Source organism: Cyanistes caeruleus, chromosome 9 (genome assembly GCF_971803275.1).
Source record: "Cyanistes caeruleus chromosome 9, bCyaCae1.hap1.1, whole genome shotgun sequence".
NCBI lineage: Eukaryota > Metazoa > Chordata > Aves > Passeriformes > Paridae > Cyanistes > Cyanistes caeruleus.
In genome coordinates this window covers 9,164,708-9,187,114 of record NC_141709.1, presented here as the reverse complement: position 1 = coordinate 9,187,114, position 22,407 = coordinate 9,164,708, and the positions used below count along the sequence as shown (strand labels likewise).

Here is a 22,407-nt window from a genome sequence, read left to right as displayed (position 1 = left end):
AGAAGTCCACAGTCAAATAAACTGTTTTAATACAACTTTGTCATAAGGAATGCTCATTCTACATCACTTCAGGGTAGTTGTCTGCAATTTTAGTGACTTCACTCACCTCATTCAAGCCACATATCGGATAGTTCTATGAAACTCCTATATATTATTGTTATATATTGTTTGCACTAAGATATTTCAGACAGAAATAGGAAGCATCAATTTGATACACAGTAAATAAGGCATTTCAACCAGACAGAGAAACACAATGTATTATTGTATGAGCATCAGTGCTATTTGACGTATCCTAAGCTGTGAGCTACTAAAACTTATATAACTACAATATTCTGAAAAGGCAAAATAGTGATGATTTCTCTGAGGCTGAGATTTGACCAACCACTTCAAGGGAAACCTATTCAGCTCAGGTACACTGTTTATATTGACCAAAGGGTTATTCAAAGAATTTTTTGTCTTCTTTTTGTGTGTGTGTTTTCTGGCATCTAACACAGCTTTGAACAAGTGCACAGCTGTTGTAGTGCATCTAAAAATCTTGGTACCTCCCAAGGGTAAAACTCACCTCTGGTTTGTGTAATGTTAGTTCCTACCTGAAAACCTTCTTTCCCTCCCCCCCCTTCCCATTGGCTGTGACCTCCCTGCATCCCCTGATCACCCCTGCCCCCTGGTATAAGAGATAAGACCCAGAGCATTTCGCTCTCTCTCTTGCCCCGGATGGACGACAGACAATAAACCCGGGATTATTCCAGCAAGTTTGAGCCTCCTGTGTCTAGATACTTTGAGTCCGTGTTGTATCCACTCCAGGACCCCCTCCGCTGCCTGTGCCCAGAGACGAGCAGGCACCACGGGGGGTGGGACAGAGGGGTCCCATCGGGGAGCTGGACAGCGACAGAGTGGCGCCCGACCGTAGGGGCTGAACAAGCCCACGTTAAAGGCTTATCGGAGCCAGGGTGAGCCGTTCTTTGGACACTTCGGATGCAGTTAAAAAAATACAGCAAAAAAAGTTTCTGAAAAGGAGTCGAAAATCCTCCAGCACCAGAGGACCGATTCCAGGGCAACAAGTATCTTTCCACCGCCAGAAAACGACAGAAAAAGGTAAGATTGAACTCGGACACCGGGCTGGGAGGGGTGGAGAGTGAAACAGACCCGGGGGACTGTGTTCCGTGTAACTCCTTCCCAGCGGCAGCAGCCCCGAGCGTGTGGGGTTCCCCCAGCCGTGGGCAGAGCCGGAGCGGGGGTGGGAGAGGGAATTCTCCCTGCTGCTTGTACAGTGTGAGTTTAATTGTAATCCTTTTGGTGCAACCTTGTTTTCTGTGGTAGGGAAAATAGACAGATTGTGTGCAGAGCTGCTATGTCCTCCAAAAATGGGATCCCGGCTATGCACACAAGAAAGGAGTCATACACAACAAATACAGAATTTTTTAAAAACCACAAATGTAAAAATTTCAAAACATAAGATAAAACAGTTTGTATCATATTTGACTCAGCAAAGTAAACAGATCGAATTGTTGAAATTAGATTCAGTAACTGCCTGGGATGAAATTGGAAATTTATTAACCTTAAAAATAGAAGGAGGAGACAAATCGGCCCTGAAATTCCTCCCAGTTTTTCTTTTAATTCGAAAAGAATTAGTTAACAGAGAAATAAAAACGGAAGACAAACAAGCACCACAGTATCCACCTAACTTTCCTAACTTTTCCCCCAAAACCTCTGTTTCCCCAATGGAAAAGATACCCGAGACAAACAATACAAGTTCTAGTCCGGTGTGTCTCTCTCAGTCACCCAGTCCTGCCTCACAAGCCACCAAGGCTCCCTCCCTATACCCTGTCAGTGTTACAGAAAATGTATCTTGCTTTGCCCACATGGCTGAGAGCCAAGATGGCGCCGGCCACATGGTGAATCCCCCTGTGTATCCCCTTTCTCCAACCCATAATCCCCACCAGCCCTGCCTGGCTCCACCCTATGACCCTGCCCCCCGAGGCTGTAACCCTATCCCCTGTCCCTCCGGCCCCTGTCCCGTGGGGAGGAGGAGCGGGGAGGGAGAGAGTTACACCCCTTGCTCCTGCAGAGGGGCAGGGGGAGGGGTGTCCCAGCCTTGCCCCCCGATGGGAGGCTGCGAGCCTCCCGGGCCCGGCATGGGGGGTTGCGGGCTCTCTCCTGGCTCCTGCAGGGGTGGGGCTGAGTCTCTCCACAGACCCGATGAGGGAATGAAACCCCTGGGACCCAGCATGGGGGTGTGCGGGACCCCAGAACCCGGCATGGGGGTGTGCGGGACCCCAGAACCCGGCGTGGGGGGGAGCGCCCCCCGCCCAGCTCCTGCGGGGGCGGGGCTGGGGGCGGGGCCGAGTGGGGGGTGAGGGGCGGAGCCCCGCCCAGTTCCCACGGTCCGGGGGCGGAGCTGGGGGCGGGGCCGAGTGGGGGGTGAGGGGCGGAGCCCCGCCCAGTTCCCACGGTCCGGGGGGCGGGGCCGAGACCGAGCAGGGAGGTGAGGTTGCCTCACCACATTCCAAAGGCGGGTGTGGTTGCGCTGCTGCAAATTGCCCTGATGGCCCCGGGGGACGCCCCGGGGGATGGAAGGGTGGATCCCCTCAGCCTGCTCCCAGTGTGGAGCCACATGGTGCCCCTGGGGGATGGGGGAATGTGAGCCTTCTCGATATCCGGGCAGGACAAGCCTCTCCCCCCTGCCGGTTCAATGCAACTCCCGAGAATGGAGAACAAAATGATTGTGACTCAGCCTTTTTCCCTACTGTTGCTCCGGTGACTTTTACTAGAACAAGACCTCAAAACCGTACTTACAAACCGTTTTCATACCAAGACAAAAAAGAAATTTGCAAAGTACAGAGAGAATTTGGCCGTAATAGATAAATATTTAAAAGCATTGTTAAAACAACATTAACCTCAAATGATTTAGTTCCTACAGATATTAAAGATCTTTTTAGGTGTTTGCTTACACCATCTGAATTTGAATTATGGGAAAACACATGGAAGCGATTTCTAAAAAACATACTGGTGGAATTATTAAAAACTAATCCCCAATATGTAGATTTATTAAATAATCCTATTACTTTAGAGCATTTATGTGGTGAAGGAGTATGGGAAAAACCTGAGGACCAAACTAGGGCATTGCCAAAAGCTGTGATAGATAAAATCACTACAGCTGCAGAAAAGGCTTTCACACAGCAACCTACAGCTGACACTAAGGGCAGTTATATTAATGTAAAACAAATGCCCTCAGAAGGATTCCTGCAATTCTTAGACCGATTAAGAGAACAAGTCTCCCGTCAGGTAGAAGGCCCTGTAGTACAGACAGAGTTAGTCAAGGAACTTGCTCAGAGAAATGCTAATGAATCTTGCCGTAGAATTATTTTAGGTTTGCCTGTGGATCCCCCTCCGACCCTTGCACAGATGTCAGCAGCCTGTGCAAGGAAAGCAGAGATGTTTTTGCAGGAAAAGAGACCTCCCTGGACCACCCCAAGATCTGTTGCTGCAGTTTCATCTGAGACAAGGAATGAACAGATGACATCTGACCAGCAACAGTGAATTTGTTTTTACTGCAGAAAACCGGGACATTTTGCTAAAAACTGTCCTTTAAAACAACAGAAACACACGGATACCAGCTTGCCAAAAAACTTACATCACAGCGCTTATCCACTCAGCGTGCAGACATAAATGAAGTGGAAACGAATCTCTGTCCTTTAATAAAAAGGGGGAAGGGGGGTGAAAAAGTGCAAAAATATAATTATGAAAAATGTTTGCCTAATAAGGTCTGGCAACCGCAAAAGCGATTCAGACTTGTAACTTCTAAAGCTTTTTGTTTCAGATCTGACTGCTGGACTGTCGTGGGAGTAGATTTGCAGGATAATTCTCAAGACTTGGCTGGACTGGATAGCAGGTATTTTGTTATTGGAGACACAGCACACACACCAATAGAGATTGAGGTGGCTCCCATGGGTGGCTCCCATGACAATTAAGGGAGACCTAACACACCTCATTCTCTTAGCTAGGTGCCCCCAACCACCTTACTATATAGATAAAGGGCAGGTAATAGCCCAGGTAATTCCTGTTCCAACAGAAGTCCCAGTAGATGACAAAGCACCAGGAGTCTACTGGGCAGAAGTAGTGGGTGAAAACAAGCCAATTATAAAATGCAATTTAACACATAAATCAGAACATCTCCATGTAGAAGGGTTAATTGACACTGGGGCAGATGTGACCATCATACCGGAAAAGGAGTGGCCCTCACACTGGGAACTACAACCAGTGGCAGGAAAAATACAGGGTGTTGGAGGGATGAAACTGGCAAAAATTGCTAGAGATATCGTCCAGATCGAAGGTCCGGATGGTAGGATAGCTAGTGTCCGACCTTTTGTAATTGACTACAAGTGCCCCCTGTGGGGGAGAGATACCATGTCTCAGTGGGGGGTGAAACTCACTATTCCTGAGACACCTCAGGATTTTTGATAGAGGCCAATACATCAATCACTCCACAAATTATACTCCAATACGTCTTTCAGGCAGGAAGGTCCCTGCTTGGTGCTGTATTCTCTTTCTTTGGGATTTGCTTTCTTTAGGGAACACACGGATTGCAGCAGCTGAGTGGATCATTTAAGTGGATCCTGCATATAACAGACACAAAATGTGTGTGGGGCATCGCTGTGAGGTGTTCTGGGAGGGATGGGATCGTTCCAGAGCATCTCTGGGCTCATTTCTGCAGCACAACACACTGAGAACACCAGCAAGGGCTGGGGAGCACTGGGAGAAACCCCTGAGCCACTTTCCTTCCTCCTCCCTCCCTGCAGAGGATGCTCCTTCCTCATCCCCTGAGCCTCAGGGCTTTTCCCTCCATTGTCATTCCTTCTCTTCAGCTGCATCCCAGTGCTTATGTTTGGATTTGATACTGGGAATGAAAAATCAAAGCTTTCCTGGTGTTCCAGGAAAGGGATCCTCACAGGGATCAGCCAGGTATGACACAGCATCCTCGAGTTAAAGCTCCAAACAAGATCTGTTCTTACCTCTGCTTTTCACATCCAGGTAACTTTTCCTTTTCCATTTCCAACTTTTACTATTTAAAGGTGAAACCTTCTGTGGTTTGTGTCTGCCTGAACTGTTTGAGAAGGAAAATGGTTTGAAGAATATTGTGTCTTTTTGGGGTTTTTTTTTGGGAATTGAAAGATGCTTTCCCCAGTGATTTGAAAGGAAAATAAGCATAGATGCATTTTTCAGAACTGGAATAACACCAGTTAAAAAAAAACAAAACAAAAGCACAATCAACAGTTTCAAGTGAAACACTTGAAAATCAGATTAATAAATCAGGTCACTTCTGAGCAGGAGCAGCTGATCTCTGTCCCTTCAGTCAGCTTCTGTGTGATGCTTTTCTTTGCTTCTTTCTGTAGAGGAGCCAAACTAATTCCTTTCCCCTCCACTCCCCTTCTGGCACCGGTGGAAAATCTTCTCCCATCCCTGCTGGAGTGCTCTGCAGGAGGCTGGTGTGGCTTTGTCAGGGGTAAAAGCAGTCTGAGGAAGGTGCAAAGTGGGAGCCTGGGAAAGGATGGAAGGTCTGCAGCCTCTGTGCTGTGTAAAATGCTGCAAAAACTGCCCTGAAGACTGGCCAAAACCCCCCTCCCCTCTGTTAAACACAGATTTCTGTCAGGAATGAGGGCTCTGCCCTCAGCTCAGCACTTGGGGACTCCCCATGGAGCCACCCCAAGCATGCAGAGGGCACTGGCACTCCATGGGATGAGGTTTGTGTGGATACAGACCCCAACAACAGCAACCAGAGCTCCCTTCTTGGGTTCCATAAAGCAGATTTAGCTCCTAACCCATCTCTAATATGTCTGCTCCTCGTAGCCAGATGAATAAGGAACAAATATAAATCACAAGGAATTTATCTGATGATGGCAAGGAGAGAAAGGGATGAATAATTTATTTGACGGATATTATTCATCCATCCATGGAGCCAGCCAAGTAATGAAAACATTTATTCACAAATCACTCTGTTGACAATCGAAAACTTTGTACAAGAAGTAATTCATATGTATGATTTGACTCCTGGAAAACCCAAACTGGAGAGCTGACCTTGCTGAGGAGCAGGAAGTGCTAAAGCTGGGCTTATCTTAGACCCACCCCATGATTTCCATCTCTTTCCCATCTCTGGGACTACACAAAACAGATTTCCAGCTCTGAACTATGGAAAACCTGACTTTCACCCACAGCCGCCACCAAAAATCATTAAAACATGGCACATGACTTTCCCATGAAGGCAGAGATGCTCTTCCCACCAACCAAGCCCCACTCCAGAGTGCAGGAGCTCCCTCCATAAATAAACCACTAGAAAAGCCTAAAAATAACTGTTTATTTTTCTTCCAGAGGACATTCAGCTGCTTTCCAAGCTCTGTGCAGTTTATTCCATTATCAGAACTCCTTCCTCCATCCCATCTTGGAGCTTCCAGACTGTTTAAATAACCCAAAGTGTCCATATTCCCTCTAAGTAACAGGAACAACAGTCAAGCAAAGTCAGAGCTGCTACAGATGGAAATATGCTATTTATGGCCCCCTGAATTTCAGTCACTAGTATATGGCCTCAGCTCCTCTAAAAAGGATCACAAATCTACACAAAGTCCCCAAGTGCAGCTCTGTGCTTTTGGGTCCTCCAAGATATTTAAAATCCCATGGAGATGGAGTGCTCCCTATTGACCATCCAAACACAAAGAAACACACATTATCCCAACATGACTATGGAATAAATCACCATCTGCTTCCAAGAAGGTGAGGAGGAAGAATTCCTGCAGCCACAGCTCTGGAGCTGGTGAAGCAGAAAACTCGTCATGGTTCAATTAATCTCACAAAAAGAATCAAAATCATGGCTGCCTCTCTGAAATAGATGCAAATCTCCATTCCCCTCTGGTGAGTGAGGCAGGGCTGGCAATCCTGTCTGAGCAGGTTGCTTATGAGATTTTAGTGCTTGTGGGAAAGCACAAGGGCACAATCCTGGGCATCTGGCATTTGCAAGGTGCTGTCTCCTCCCAGCTGAGGGCAGGAGAATGAACAGAAAAGCTCAGGCAGGGCAGACAGCTGGGGGCTCTTTGTAACAGACCCTGAAGACCTAAATTTGGGGGGAGAAAGGTGGGAGGCATTAGAGAAGCCTAGGATGATTTAGGACACAGAGCCAAGCTTCACACTTAATTCCCAGCAAAAGCTCAATAAAGGCAGATGTGCTCACAATTAAGAAACTGCTCTTGGAATCTCAGACTGGTTTGGGTTGGGAGGGACCTTAAAGGTCACCCAGTCCCACCCCTGCCATGGCAGGGACACCTTCCACTGTCCCAGCTGCTCCAAGCCCTGTCCAGACTGGCCTTGGACACTTCCAGGGATTCAGGGGCAGCCCCAGCTGCTCTGGGCACCCTGTGCCAGGGCCTGCCCACCCAGAGTAAAAGATTTCTTTGCCATTATCCAATCTAAGTTTGTCCTCCTTCAGTTTAGAACCATTCCCCTTGTCCTGACACTGTCTGCCCATATGAAAAGCCTCTCTTCCTCTGTTTCATAGGCCACTTCAGGCATGGGAAGTGGCTCTGAGGACTTCCCAAAACCTTCTCTTCTCCAGGCTGAACCTCCCCAGCTCTCCAGGTCTGTCTCTACAGATCAGAGGTGCTCCAGCCCTCCCTCATCCCTACCTCCACCTGCAGCAGGATGGGATCTGAGCAGCAGGACCTCAGCCAAAGTCCCAGCCCAGGCACTCAGCTTTTGGTCCAAATTCAAAAACCCCTCTGTCTCTTGCTCCCCAGCAGCCAAAGGGAGATCACCCAGAGGGACCATCCCCTGCTCAGAGCCAGCTCCAGGGGTGACCAGCCCTCACCCCAAAGAGCAGCTCCCTCCTCCCCCATCCTCAGCCAGGGCATAGTTCCCATGAAAGTTTTCAGTGGCCCACAAAAACAGCCACAAACTCAGCAAAGTTTCATCTAAAAAATAACCCAGAGCTGGGCTTGGAGCCTTCCCTGGAAGCAGAGCTTTGGTTGAGACACAATTCCCTGTGGAATTCCCATGGGGAGTCTCTGATCAATTAGAGAACAAAAGCTGCTTTATCCAGCCCTGCTCTCCTGCTGAGGGGCCATACTGAATACCAGACAGTATCTCCTTAAACCAGAGAGATTCCCCATTCCAGCAGCAGATATCTGGGCAGCCTCTGTACAGCCCAACACCTTTCCCTAATATATAATGCTTCCATTTCTAGAGCCCTTCAGTAGCACTGTACTCAGAAGAGCTACAAAAATAATCACAGTCAATATTCTGGAGTCTTAACAGAGGCTTTAGTACCATTTATAAGTGGAATTTGTAGTAAACCACTCCTGCCTGGAGAGCAGGATCTCACTGAGAGCCCAAGAACTTCAGAAGTATTGAAAAGCTCCACCACAACCATTCACCTGCTGCATTTTAAATTTTGAATTTTCATTCATTCTCCCCTAATTACCAAACCCAGCCCTTCCTATTAGCTCCAATTAAACCTCCATAGGCGTCTTCTAAGCCAGATTTAAGGGAAATTTGAACCACAAGAATTTGCCAGCAAATTTTATTTAAAGAAGCAGAGAAGTCTCTACCCTCAAGTAAATGTCTCCAGATTCAGCCAGCAGCAGGAGAGCTGAGGGCAAGGTCTGCTAGCACTTCTCTGTCCTCATTCCCAGGAGGATGGGATGGGATGCTCCTGCCTCAAGCATGGGGCTGACCAAAGGGATGGAAGAGGAAAAGAGGAGTTGGTATTTCACATTTTTGAGACTTTTTTTGTTTTGTTTTGCAGGCAGCCAAGCCAGCCTGGAGGCACCAAACAACATCAGCTAAAGGCATCCTGAGGGTTTTGCTGGGATGGGCAGGGTGGTCACTGATGTGCAGGTCACGTCCAGCAGCTCCCTGTGTCCAGTGCTGGGCAGGAGCAGGAGCTGGGCACTGAGGAGAGCCAGCTGTCCTGGAGCTCCATCTAGTGCAAGGCACCCTGGATTTATCCTGTCTCCACATTTGGGGAAGCTCCTGGAGCCACAGGATTTCCAGAGACTTTGCGCTTCACGATTCCCCCCATTTGCAGCTGTTGCTGCTGCTGGTGACACCATAAAAACACAGTTCAGGTGCATTTACAGCCAGGAAGGTACCAAAAGGACAGGGACTCTCTTCTTTTAAATCCTCTGGTTAGTTTTCAACTTGGAAGTACTTGGGGCTGCAAAAAGTGTTGTTCACAAGCTCTGCAACCTCTGAAAGAGCAGAGCAGCAGCAGGGCTCAGGTGGCTCAAACACAGCTCTGGTTTTCAGAAGGATTCAGACTTTTCACGTCTTGACTCCTCCATTGTCTTTGAAAGCCTCCACCACACCAGAAGGGCTCAGAGCTTCAGAAAAAGGTGGTTTCCCCTGAAAATCTTGCTGGGAGCTGCCAGCAAACAGGGAACCACACCATGAGCGTGAGAGGGTGAGTTCCTGGTTTTATTTTAAACACCAGTATCAAAAAGGGGGGAGAAAAAATAAAAATAAAGAGGCCTATTTGGAAAAACAGAAATGTTAATTTTCAAAGGAATTACAGAAAAAATGGGATAAGATCCTTCTCATTGCTTTTTTGCCAGATACACTGAGCTGGACACAGAGACTGAGGATTTCTCTCCCCAGTGAAAATCCTTTTCCTAAAGCCCCTCTGCCATCCATGGCCACCACAACAGCCCCAGATCCCAGTGTTCTCCCCTCCTCCTGCACAGCTGCTCCTCAGGGAAGCCAAGACTTTGTGCACCTCATTATATTTTTAACCACACCCGATATTCAGGCACTTTCAACTCCTGAGAGGGAGGGGAGATTTAAACAAAGAGAGATGTGTAAATACCTGAATAAAGACATGAATGATTAAGAGAAATAACTGTTAATAACTGTTAATTGTTTCCATGCCAATTGCCAAGATGCAGTAGAGGCTACAAGGGATTTCCAGCTATTAACAGGTGAGGAGGCAGTGGTGTTCAATGAAGGTCAAAGAGTGATTTATACAATGTGCTACAACACTTCTGCTCACTTTTTTATTAAATGTCTCTGCAGTGCTATTCCCTGGGAATTCCTGTTTTACACAATTTAAAACTGCTCAGCTTTCCATGAAATCACAGGATCATTAAGGTTGGAAAAGCCCTCTAAGATCATCAAGTCCAATTTTTAACCAAACACCAGCATTCCCACTAAACTGTATTGCCACGTGTCACGAATACTTGGCTTTTGAACACTTCCAGGGATGGTGACAACAACATCTGTGGCCAAAATGTGATGGTTTGGAGCCAACAGTGGGATATCCCCTAATGCACAACTCCTGCTGGAGAAATCTCAGGGAAACTCCATGCTGCCAGGCTTGGGAGTTTGAAAACTCTCAAAACCAAAAAAGAAATCAAAGCACAAATGTGTTTGTTCCTTGGAATAAAATACCTGTGGTTTCCCATGCTGGCTGCAGCCCCCCATCCCAGGGGATTCTCCGTTTTGTGTGGGCCCATCAGCTGCAGGTTTAATTTGGCCGTGAGTTCCATATGTCTCACAAAACCCTCTTTAAACAACTTCCAGAAATGCTTTTATTCCGAGGATGTTCTGACTTGAATGCATCTGATTCATCCCCCCGCCCTAAATGACCCTTTTACAGCACAGCCTGAGCAGCTGAAGGGAAGCAGAGTTGTTCTCTCCCTGCTATCACAATCAAGTTGTTTGGTATAAAATGTGGCTGAGGAGTGAATCCATAATGTTCCTGGCCATTTAAGGAAACTGCTATTACCAGGAGGAAAATGCAGGTAGTAACTCTGCGGGTTTTTCTCCACTGGAACTGTAATTAATGTGGATGCTGTGCACTAAGTACAGGGAGAAATACAGACTTCAGAGCAGTGAAAATGCATCTCATTAACACCGGAACTACTGTATCGTCCAAATGCATTATGTTCAGCAAGGAAAAGCTGGGTAATTGAATTCCCACCAAAGCACAGTTCATCTGCATCAAACAGCACCATGCTCATCGTGCAGCTCCTTCGGGCTGCTGCTGGAAATGAGGATTAATTAGGATACCTGCTCCTTACTCACAGAGCAGGCACACACACTGTGGTCAGGCTTGGGGCTGTAGTGAGAGGCTCTGCTCAAACCCCAGCCAGGCAGAGCAAGGCAACTCCAAAACTTTGGATCTTCTTGCACTCAAGATGCACTAAGAGTCAACATTTTTTTTTGTCCGTGAAGAAAAAGCTGGCAAAAAACCCCAACAATTCACAGGAAGACACCTCTGCTGCATAAATATTTCAGTAATAACTAATAAGTGATTTATGGAATTGGTTTTGAATTATTCTAGGCTGGATTGGCTCGAGTGGCAGGGATGTGCATAAATCATTCCATGCACAGCACCCCCCAATCCCAACATGCAGCTAATGAACCCTCCGGAGCCAAACACACTCCTCCTTCAGGAAGAACCCACTGATCTGCAGCATTTTAATGGGTAAATTATTATTAATTTAAATAAATACATTAAAAACTCCCAAATACATCAGAGGAGAGAGTTTGGGAAGGGGAAGGAGGCATCCAGACAGAAACAGCAGAGAGGGTTTGGAGGTTTGGAGCTGGAAATCTGTGCTTTGAGCAGTCTTTCAGTCAGATCCAAGTGGGACTAATCCATCCCTTTGCTGCAGAACCTCCCATCCATGAGCCCCAGCACTGGGGTGTGTAAGGGCAGCAGGAGCTCGTTAAATGCATTTTAACTCATTATCATCATGTATTCTCCCTTTTCCTCCCCTGTCACATGTTCACCAGAGCCCCAGCACACGGCTCTCTGGTATCCCACCGACACAACTTCCAGGCTGAGAAACCCCTGCAAAGCCAAACCCCAGAGTTATTCTGGGCACAGGCATCTTGGGGTAAAGCAGCACACGGAGAGGAGGTCACCCCATCTCATCCTGGGGTCCTGGTATGATTTTCCTCCACATTCACCCCAGACCCTGATCCCCCCCAAAGCCCCCCACAGTGAGAAGGGGCCAGCCCCCTCAGCATCCCCTTTGGGTGTCATTTTGGGCTGTAGGGGAGGCAGTGGGAGCAATCCATCACCCTCAACCTTTGGAAAACCAGTGACTGCTGGGATATCATTTTAAGCTGCCACTTGGGTGAATTTTACTCCCTAGAGGTGCAAAGGATGCTGAGCTCTGGCTCATTCTGGCTCCCTAAGGTGGGACATGATCCCATCACTCCCAAGACCTCACTGTGCTCACCAGTGCCTCAGCTCCCATGCAGCCTGGCACACCCCATTACTTCAGTGCTTCAAATCCCATTATTCAGCTCTAACGAGGAAATAATTTTAATTAAGGAAATTAAAAATGTATTTGCTTTGGAATTTTAAGTAGGTGCTAATTTGAAGGGATGAAAAAGAGCTGTGCAGCCTGTTTGTGTGAGGAGCAGCAGGGGATGGGGATGGAGGAGGGGAAGGGCCCTCTGCAGCACCTGGGGTCCCTGGGGAGCAGGGGCAGGGCGCTAAGGCAGGAGCAGCAAAAGGCAGAGCCACCCCCCAGCTAAGGAGGGCTCCTGCTGATTCCATTCCTGCAGGAGGGTGGAGCCAGGTGGGAGTCAGGCTTTTCTCCCAACAAGTGACAAAAGGAGTAGGGCCTCCAGTTACAGCAGAGGAAGTTTAGGTTGGATGTTAGGGAAAATTTCTTCATGGAAAGGGCTGTCAAACACTGGAACAGCTGCCCAGGGCAGTGGTGGATCCTCCATCCCTGGAGGAATTTCAAACCCCTGTTGATGTGGCACTTGGGAACATGGTTTAGTTTAGCAGTGCTGGGAGAACAGCTGGCCGTCAATGATCATAGAGCACTTTTCCAACCTTAATGATTCCACAGATCTATGAAATACAGCAAAAAAGGTGTTGGAAAATCCTTCAGAGAAGCTCTGACGCCGTGAGGCCACAAGGAGGGACAAGAATATTGCCAAGCTGGCCCTGGTCCCTGTTACCGCTGAAGATCAATAGATCACGCGGACACAGGTTGAGGTGTGGTGAAGAAAGAGCAGAGTTTATTTTTCCTCCCAGGATTTATAGGCTTCTTACCATGGCCAGGGATTGGATGCTCAGGATAACACTTTCTCACTGCCTGGCCATGAGAAATGCCCATCAGAAGACGTGTAACAGAAAGAATGTACACATATCTATGTTTACAGTTACTGTCCTAGGAAAGTCATTAGAAAACTATGTTAGCAAGCTCAGAAGCTGAGTTTTCAGGGCGACAGGTCCCCATGGGCTGCAGTGTCCTCTCATGTCCCCTGGTCCCCAAGGGCTGAGGTTCACCTGGAGGTGCCAGGTCCTGCTTCCATTCCCTCCTTCACTTGTTGCTAGTCTCCAACACCAAAAGACTCCATCAGCAGTGTCCCAGGCTTTCCACAGGTGCCACCAACCCACTGGGAGCTCAGCTGAGTGCCAGTGCCACGGGGGGTGGGGGGGGTGGCTTTTGGCCAGAAGGAAGGAGATGCTTCTCACTTTGTGTCCTTGCAGCAGAGACAGCCCAGAGAAGGCTGCAATGCAAGGCTCAGCTTAATGCAGCAGGGTAAGAGTCCTACCAAAAACAGCAGCTAATTACTTAAGTAATACCCAGTATTATTAATGCTGCAGCTCTGCCATCACCCATGTATTTATAATAATAGTGTTCCCACTGTAATAACATTAATCATAATGGATTTACTAAGAAATTAAGGGGGAAGGGATATTATCTCCCTCGGGAACAGCACTTGACAGCAGCCCTATTTACTGTGTGGATTTGGATTGGTTTAATTCTCAATGTCTCGCTCATTAATCTGCTTTTCCAACAGCCCCTCACAAACACCCCTCTGGGAGCACAACCACAGGAGGAGGGAGGCAGGACAAGCACAGCCAGCTGAGGGGGGCTCAGGCAGAGCAGCCCCAGGGAATCCTGGCACAGGGTCAGCACAACCACCAGGGCTGTCTCATGGGGTGTGAGGGCACGGTCCTCTCCTGCCTTGGTGGGCAGTGTGCACGTCTGGGCATCACCCTCTTCTCCAGCCAATCTGCTATTCTCAGCTCCATGCTTAAAAACTCCTTAGCTTTACCTGGTGAGCAAGGAATAGTCAGCATCTCTTCCCAACATTTATAACAAGAGCTCAAAGGTTTTATTGAAACTTGTTTTCCCATATGCCTTTCTCCTCATCAGGCTTCTGGCTCGGGACACTTGGACCAAGAGCAGCTTGTCCAAGCCAGGGAATGCAGTGAGACACCCACAAAGCTCAGGCCCACCACCCTAACCAGAACCCATTGAGCTTTCACCAATGGGTTTTTACCAATCAGACAGCTTTTCACTGTCTGATGAAAATGAAAGATTAATGTATGTCCTGAAAGTCAGATGATCTGAGTAAAATTAAATCCTGAAGAAAATCAAAGCTTGGTAAAAATTAAAGCCTGAAGTCCAAAGTGATCCAGTGATTTTTACCAGGAGTACGGCTTTCCTTGGTTAGTTTATAGCTGTGAGTAAAGACAGAGACATTTTATCACAGCTTCCATTAAACCCCTCTGATGCCTTGCCTGGGAGAGTGGAAGTGGCCTGGAAGCTGTGCACCTGTCAGCAGGAAAACAAGCTGGAGGAAAAATGCTCCCAAATCCCAGAAAGCCCTGGAGCCTCCTGGGCTGGTGTCCCCAACAGGGGCAGCTGGCTCTCCTCAGCCAAGGAAACACTGGGATTCCACTGGATTTATTGTACCTATCCATTGCATCACACAAAGTATCTGAGGACACCTGGCTAATTTTTTCACCCCAAGTTCTTGATACACAAATAAACACACTTCCCCCTTTTCTTTGTCCATTTAATATTTTTTTCTTTCTATTTTCTGCTTGAGGAGAGGGCTGGGCTGAGATTCATGAGTGTTCAGGAACACCCCCATGTCCAGCCCCCAGCCAGGGAGGCTGCAGTGAAGCCTCCTCAAGGTCTTCTCTCCTCCTGGCTGAGCAGCCCCAGCTCTCTCAGCCTTTCCTCAGAGCAGAGGGGCTCCAGCCTGCAGCATCTCTGGGGCCTCCACTACCTTGCCTCCAACAGCTCCAGCTCCTTCTGTGCTCAGGACCCCAGAGCTGGGGCAGGGGTGAGCCCGGGAGGGGCTGCAGCTTCATGGGCACCAGCAGGGAATTTTGTGTTATCCCTGGAGAGGAACTAAATGCACTCTGGTGTTGAGGGATAAAATGAAAGGAATCAAGCCTGCCCTGGGCAGGGTTGCCACCAGCACCAGCATTTCCTTGTGCAGTCTGAAGGGATCTGTCAGGGGCAGATCCCAGGGCTCCCCTTGCTCCGGCCCCCAGCCCAAAGCAGCTGCAAGGGTGGCAGGGCTGGGCTGTGGGTCCATGCCCAGCTCAGTTCGGAGCTCCCTGTGCCACCACAAGCACAGGCTCCAAAGCAAACCCTGTCCATGGGGACACAGCAGCCGTGCAACGCTGGCACCCTGCAGCTGAAGCTGAGCCTGCAGCACCCTGGGGTACCCACACAGCCCAGACGGTCCCCAAGGCTTCCTGAAGCCTGAGCCCAGGCTCAGAGGCCCCAGTGCTCCCTTCTGGGGAGCTCCAGAGGAACCGAATTGAGAGAGCCTCGGAGCCCTCAGCAATCCCGCCAGCAACCCACAGGCTGCAGGACACAGACGGTGCTTCCTGGCTGGGAGAAGCCTCATGCCCATCTCCAGGCACCACAATCACAGCGATCCCCACAGCTCCAGCCCCTGCCCAGCTCCTCTGTGGGCAGCATTAAGGCTTCAGCAGAAGCACCAAAGGCCGAGGGCCTTCTGGCCATTTTCCCTTCCCCACTGCACGCCTGGGCAGCTTGCTGAGCACAAGCACCCTTTTCCCCTCTCCCTCTATGCCCTGCGCACTGGGCACCAGAGAAAGCACCTGAGACACTGGGTATGAGAACACATTCTATATTTCTATATATAATTCTGTATCTATTCTATATATTTCTATTTCTATATTTCTATATTAAAGAACAAAAAAGAAGAAGAAAAAAAAAACATCTTAAAGAAAAATCCTGCCTGGCTCAGATGGCCCCGGCAGACAGAGAGCCTCTCAATTCAGCTCTCCTCAGAGCTCCAGCAGCACCGCCAGCCACGGGCCCACAGACAAGGGCGGTTCTTGCGTGCCCTGCGGAATCCATCTTGCCACTTCTGCAAGATGGAGCCTTGAGCTGCCCGGAGGACAAAGGCTGTTTCCAGAGCCAGACTTCTGATGGCAGGGCTGATGTCCTGTGCCTTGTCATCAAGGGCTGCAAGAGAGAGGAACAGATCTCCATGGTCAGATCTGGATCTGCGGGGACCCGAGGAGAGCCCCGTGCAAGGGCCAACCCAGGTGGCTCTGGCCATGGCCAGGAGGGAGCAGGGACCAAAGGGATCAGCCCAAAGCCACTGGACACTATTGGCACTCGTGCCCCTGAAATCTCTGTGTGTGCCCTGGCCACACCAGGCCTGGTCCGCACAGGGAGCAGAGCCCTCGGCAGCCGGGGCAGGGATTGCAGCTCCCCTTGGCAGCCGGGGCTGGCAGCCCGCTGCCCTCACTCACCCTGACAGATGCTCTGGAGCTCTCGTTTGTTCCCCCGGAGGTGCTGCCCGGCCATCCCTGGGAACACAGAGCCTGTCAGGGTCCCAGCAGCACAGCTCCCTGCCAGCGGCGCTGCCAGCCCTGGGGCCACACGGCCTCCTGCCCCGGCAGGGCTCAGCCCCGGCCCTTGCCGCATCCTGACTCAGCCCAAGGGCCCCGGCTGCCAGAGGCCGGCAGCAGCAGCCCCGAGGGCAGCCGGGGCTCCAGGGCCGGGGCAGCAGCCGGGGCTGGGGCCGAGCTGTGGCGGGGCAGGGAGGGAGCCCAGCCCGGTTCGTGGCTCACCAATGAACCTGATGGCCGCCGCTCGCAGGGACTCCTGCGGGCTGTCCAGGTACAGCAGGGCCCGGTGCAGGTGCTCAGCCGCTCGGCTCCTGTCCTGTGCCAGCTGCAGAGAGCGGCGGGAGGGAAGGGTTGGTGCGGGCTCTGCCCCTCGGCCGGGCACTGCTGCCTGCGGCCAGCCCCGGCCTCCCGTGCCCGCCCAGCCCTGAGGCACCGGGCAGCAGCCGCTGGCGCCGGGCTCTGGAGGGGGCAGAGGGCCGGGGGCTGCCCGGGGAGCCGCGGTGCTGCCCTGCCCGACAGAGCAGCTGTGCCGGGGCTCCATGGGCACACGGCTCGGGGCCACAGGGGGCTGGAGTAGAGCCCGCGGGGCCCAGGGAAGGGAGCAGCGTGTGGGGCACAGGCTGGCGGCCCTGGGTGCGGCACTGGGCAGGGCACAGCTGCCAGCCGCACACACTGAGCTTCTCCAACCTTGGGCTGGGGCTTCCAGCCCGCCCTTACCAAGCCCTCGCCGAACCTCCAGGTCTGATCCACCCGCAGCATCTGCTGGAGATCCTTCCTCTTCAGGAATCGGGCGGAACAGAGCAGCGTTTCCCGGGAGGCCTGGAGAGCAGCAGAGACCCAGAGATGGCACCACAGCCCAGGGCACAGGACCCACGTCCCTGGGCCAAGACCAGGAGGGAGCTGCAGCCTGCGAGGCAGCAGAGCAGGAGGCAGCCGAGCGCCCTGCCAGGGAGCCACGGCAGCTGCCGAGTCCTCACATCAACCACGCGCTGGTTCTCGTCATGGCAGTGCAAGGAGAGTGGGAGCAGGCTCTGCTGCACGTGGGACTTCAGGGCCTTTTTCCCCTCCTTTGGTACTAAATCCATCATCTCTTGGAAGATGAACATGGAGCACAGCTGCACCTGGCTATCGTCCTGTACGAAAGGAAGAAATAAAGACCTCAGCATCAGCTGCTTCAGGCCCACCTGGGCACAGGCCTGCAAATGCCCAGGGCACAGTGCCAAGGCAGCAGCCATGGCTGGAGACACAGAGCCTTACATTGTCAAAGAGCGGCAGGAGCGCCTCAGCCAGCTGCAGGCCGAGGGGGATGGTTATCGGGCCACCACTGTACAGGAACAAACGGCTGAGGAGAGCGATGCTCATCCCAAGCACATGGCTGTCATTTTCCCCCAGGAGCTCCACGAGCCTTTCATGCAGGCCCCACATTCTTTTGGCCTGTGTGGAACACAAGTGTGTGAAATGCCACCCTGCTGCCACAGGGCCCAGAGGCCAAAGGCCTGTGCCAAAGGCCTGGGGCAGGAGGCAAGAGGCAGGAGGCAGGAGAGCTGGCAGCAGCTGCCTCAGTGCCCAAAGGCCAGCCAAGCGCAAGCCACTGCCTTCCCCAGCCCCACGCCGGCAGCCGCTGCCCCCTTCTCACCATGGAGGAATTCTTGCCGAGCACCACAAGGCCTCTGAGTGCCAAGCGACGCCTCTCCCTGCACTCGCTCTGCAGTTTGTTTGATGTGATCTCCAGGACGCTGTCACGGTATTCACTCGAGTCCAGGCACTCCAACATCTGAAGGGCACAGGCCGGTGATGGGGCAGCAGCGCACAGGGCTGGGCCCAGGCAGCAGCACAGGGCGTGGGCACCGTCCCGGGCGGCTGCGGCACCGAGAGGGCAGAGAGCTGGGAGACAGCTCAGCGAGACAGCGCTGCCCTTCAGGCTCACCTCCACAAGGAACGCCATGGCGGCCAAATCCCCGTGTGCCGTGTCTTTGCTGAGCAGCCCGAGCAGGTAGAATGCAATCGCAGAACACAAGGGTAGGGACACGTGACGCATTGCTCTGATGGGAGGAAAAAGGAACCAAGACCCTGAGCCAGTGGGAAAAACCTCTCCATGGACTGACTCCCAGGAGGAGCTTGGCCCTTCTCCACCACCCTGCAAGGGGACCCAGGCCCTTTGGGAAGCAGCTGCTCTTGGGCACCCTCCTCTCCCAGGCTTGTGCAGTGTCCTTGGCCATCCCTTGGTGACAAGGCCCTCTGGCCCATGACCACGGGGACTGTGTGGGGCACCCCAGGCTCGGGGCACAAACGCTGTTTGGGGGCAGCTCACCTGGCCAGCACACCCACAGCACAGTGGTGCGTGCCAGCACACAGCAGCGTGTCCCAGCCACACTCGTCTTCCACTGCTGCCACCACATCCTCATAGTGCAGTCGGCAGAGCAGGGCCTTCAGGGTCTGCACTGCAAACCTGTGTGCACAGCAAAGCCCAGGTGATGCTGGGAGCACGGGCTTCTGCCCTGGGGACATGGCAGGGACAGGAGGACTGGCATGGAGCACCTGTTGGGGCTGATGGCAAGGCCGTGTTGCTGCTGGCATCTCTTCCAGAAGGTATCGACCTTCTCTGGCAGATCCAATGTGCTGAACAGCACTTGCAAGAGCAGATGCACCAAGAGACGGGGGAAATACACTGTCACTGCATGTGGGAGACAGGGCAGCTGGAGCATCTTCCATATCACCACAGTTGCCTGTGAAGGACAGAGCAGCCTGAGTCAGTGCTCAGTGCTCAGGTGTCCATGTGGCAGGGCCCGAGCGTGGCAGGGAGAGGCCAGTGGAGATGTAGGGACAGCAGCCGGCCTGGTGGCCCTGGAGCTGCTCCTAGGCCAGGTTGGAGCCCAGTGCCTGATGCAGGGAGATGCCATGGGAGGAGGGAGGATGGAGACCTGAGGGAGAGGTGACCTTGGGGTGAGCAAAGGTCAGCTGCAGAAACTCACAGCCAGGGCAAGGACAGCCGTGTGGTCCCCGTCGGAGGTGCACATGCTGAGCTCTGGCCAGGTGCCCAGCACATCCAGAAGTATCAGCATGGCTGGCTCTGCAGCCCTGCACGAGCACATGATGCTCTTCCACATGGTGGTAGCAGCTCTGTGGGGTCAGAGTTCTGTGTCAGGGGGGTCTGGGACACATCCCCGTGGCCTGGGCAGCAGCAGGGAGCTGAGCTGGCTGCCAGCCCTGCCTCTGCCCACTGCCCCTCAGTGGCAGCCCAGCCCTGTGGGGACTGGCCCCTGAGGGCAGCAGGCTCGGGGGCTGCTGTGCCAGGGCTGACAAAGGGAGGAGCCACAGGGCCCTGGAATCCTCTGTTTGTCAGACACCTGAGCCGGGCTGTGCAGGGGGATGCCCTGAGCCCTCTGGGCACGTGGGCCCTGTACCTGTCACACCATGGGGCCACACGCAGGAGAGCCATCACCACGTCAGCAGGCTGTGCCTCTGTCAGATCCAGAAGGGGCCTGTACAGATTGTACTCAGGAAACTCATTAGCCTTGAGCCACTGGTAGATGAACCTCACCATGGGGAGCACCTGGAGAAGGCACAGGGAAACTTGGAAAGCTGCCAGCAGGAGTAATGTGCCCAGCTTCCCAGAGAAGTGCTTCTCTTCCCACCGCACTGCCACGGCCTCAAAGGCTCGCAGTGAGCAGCTGGCGTGGCCAAGCAATTCCTGGGAGGATCGAAGCCAGGCCACAGACTGCTTACTTGCTTTGGACTGGAAGGACCCTCCTCCACAAGCATGTCCAGCAGGGCAGCACTGGCCTTGGTTTTGAAGATGGGAGAGTATGCTCTGACCACAGTGCCCATGGCAGTGGTCTCTTCCTCCCGAATTCTCTTCATGAATTTGCAAATCATCTGCAGCAGAAGGGCAAGAAATGAGGGACATTGCATGGAGTGCTCCAAGCGTGGTGCTGGGCTGAGCAGGAGAGGGGATGGCTGCAGGTACCTGCGCTGTTGTGCGGAAGAGGCCACGGCTGCGTTCCTGCTCTCGAGTGCGCTCCATGGCTGCTCCTGGCAAAGAGCGAGCGCAGCTTGAGCTGAGGGGCTGCAGGAAAGGCCGGAGAACACAGCCCAGCCCTGCACTCCCCAGGCAGGGACAGCCCCAGGAGGCCCCAGGGCACAGAGTACAGCTCCAGGGTGTCTGCCCCAGCCCCACTTCTGTCCTGTCCATGGGTGTGTCCCCGGGGGATGGGATGGGATGGGATGGGATGGGATGGGATGGGATGGGATGGGATGGGATGGGATGGGATGGGACGAGGCCAAGCTGGCTGCAGGCCCAGGTCTGCCGCTCACCCTCCTGAGGTGGCTGAAATTGCTCCAGCTCTCCAGGCTGCTGTGCTGGGGCAGTCCCAGGGCCTTCTTTCTCCTCCTTCACCCAGGTCAGCTTGGGGACACTTGGAGGTCTCTGCTCAACATCACTGCCTGGATTCATGGCTACTCGCAGCAGAGGTGGCTCAGAAAAGGTCTGAGTTGGCAAGTCCTGCAGCTGTGCCTGGAAGGCACCTGCAGGAGTGAAGTCTTGGCAAGGCTGCAGGACAGCCAGTCCTGCACTTGGGTCTCAGGGGCTCGTGCCACAAGGACAGGAGACTCGTCGTCAAGGACCGCGGTGAGGAAATGCCACGGTCTGGGCTCGAGCACACCTGAGAAGTGTGGTGCTTCACCTCACCAGAAGTGAAGCCTCGGGAAGGCTGCAGGTCACCGAGTGCTGTGGTCTGGCCTCGAGGTGACCTGCAGGAGTAACGCCTCAGAAAGGCTCTGGGTCAGCAAGGAGTGAGTGCGCCGTGCGGGGGCTCCTCACAGCACCACTCTGTCCCGTCCTGCCCTGTCACGTGCACCAAGCACTGTGGTGTGGCTGTGTCACCACCAACACTAATGTCACCCCATGTCACAAAGGGCCCTTGGACACCCTGTTCCGTTCCATTCCACGGTTACCATGATGCACCGTGTCACCAAGGGCCGTTGCACACGCTGCCCCCTGCCCTGGGGCTCCACCCAGCCCGGCCAAAGTGGCCCAGCTTGGAAGCAATGCCTTGGCCCAAGTGTCTCAGACAGCCCAACAGGATCTTTAGGAACAGCTCAAACCTGTGGCTGCAGCAGGAAGGGTGGCAGGAGGTTTCCTGCCTGCTTTGCATTGCTGCAGGGGCTGCTCCTGTCAGAGCCCCCTCTCTGCTGGTGACAGCTTTGCTCTTGGGGACACCGCTCTGCAGCAGCCCAGGAACACGAGCGGTGCCCAGTGCCAGGAGCGCCACCAGTGGTTCCCTCCTGTGCACGGGGACCCCAGCCCCAGGGTGGCTGTGCCAGCACCCCCAGGGACCTCCAGCCTCAGGAACCCAGGGCAAGGGGAAACCACAGCTGTGCAAATGCTGCCTGTGCCCAAAGCAAATGCAAAGACAGACAGCCTGTGACAAACAAGGACAATTTATTTACACAACAGCACCACCACCAACAATGAACTACAGAATGTATTTATGTTATAAGAATCTTCATAGCAACAATCTATAAAATGTATGTACAATGAAAGGACCTCTATAGCAATTGCAATAAAGAACCTAACTACAGCCTGTAGAACATATATACTGAAGGGACTGTGTCCACCATCTCTGTTATTCCTGCAAGAGAAGGAGGCATCTTGGCCACTCCAGCCCAGCCCTGAGGGCCATTCCTGTGCACGCTCTGGTGCCGTTTCTGCTCTGTCCAGAGCCGCTTCAGCAGCAGCGACTCAGCAGCGCTGCTCGAGG

At 52.5% G+C, this 22,407-nt stretch overlaps 1 protein-coding gene across 2 annotated transcripts in view; it reads right to left on the bottom strand.

The window, feature by feature from the left end:
• The window catches only part of LOC147651514 (maestro heat-like repeat-containing protein family member 7), a 98,474-nt gene extending 76,918 nt beyond the window's left edge, over positions 1-21,556 (bottom strand). Inside the window, exons 1-15 of one of the 2 annotated variants that reach the window (XM_086842839.1) lie at positions 20,963-21,552; positions 20,616-20,680; positions 20,375-20,524; positions 20,053-20,201; positions 19,621-19,768; positions 19,187-19,374; positions 18,960-19,097; positions 18,576-18,690; positions 18,285-18,422; positions 17,906-18,082; positions 17,626-17,781; positions 17,366-17,467; positions 16,871-16,973; positions 16,550-16,606; positions 15,900-16,256 (exon numbers count right to left, since the gene is read on the bottom strand). In XM_086842839.1, the coding sequence (XP_086698965.1) occupies positions 16,066-16,256; positions 16,550-16,606; positions 16,871-16,973; positions 17,366-17,467; positions 17,626-17,781; positions 17,906-18,082; positions 18,285-18,422; positions 18,576-18,690; positions 18,960-19,097; positions 19,187-19,374; positions 19,621-19,768; positions 20,053-20,201; positions 20,375-20,524; positions 20,616-20,680; positions 20,963-21,101 (2,016 nt within the window). In that variant the 5' untranslated portion in view covers positions 21,102-21,552 and the 3' untranslated portion in view covers positions 15,900-16,065. Of the gene's footprint in view, positions 1-15,899; positions 16,257-16,549; positions 16,607-16,870; positions 16,974-17,365; positions 17,468-17,625; positions 17,782-17,905; positions 18,083-18,284; positions 18,423-18,575; positions 18,691-18,959; positions 19,098-19,186; positions 19,375-19,620; positions 19,769-20,052; positions 20,202-20,374; positions 20,525-20,615; positions 20,681-20,962 lie in introns of those variants that run through there. The other variant, XM_086842838.1, reaches the window with a different exon arrangement.
• Positions 21,557-22,407: the final 851 nt, after the last annotated feature.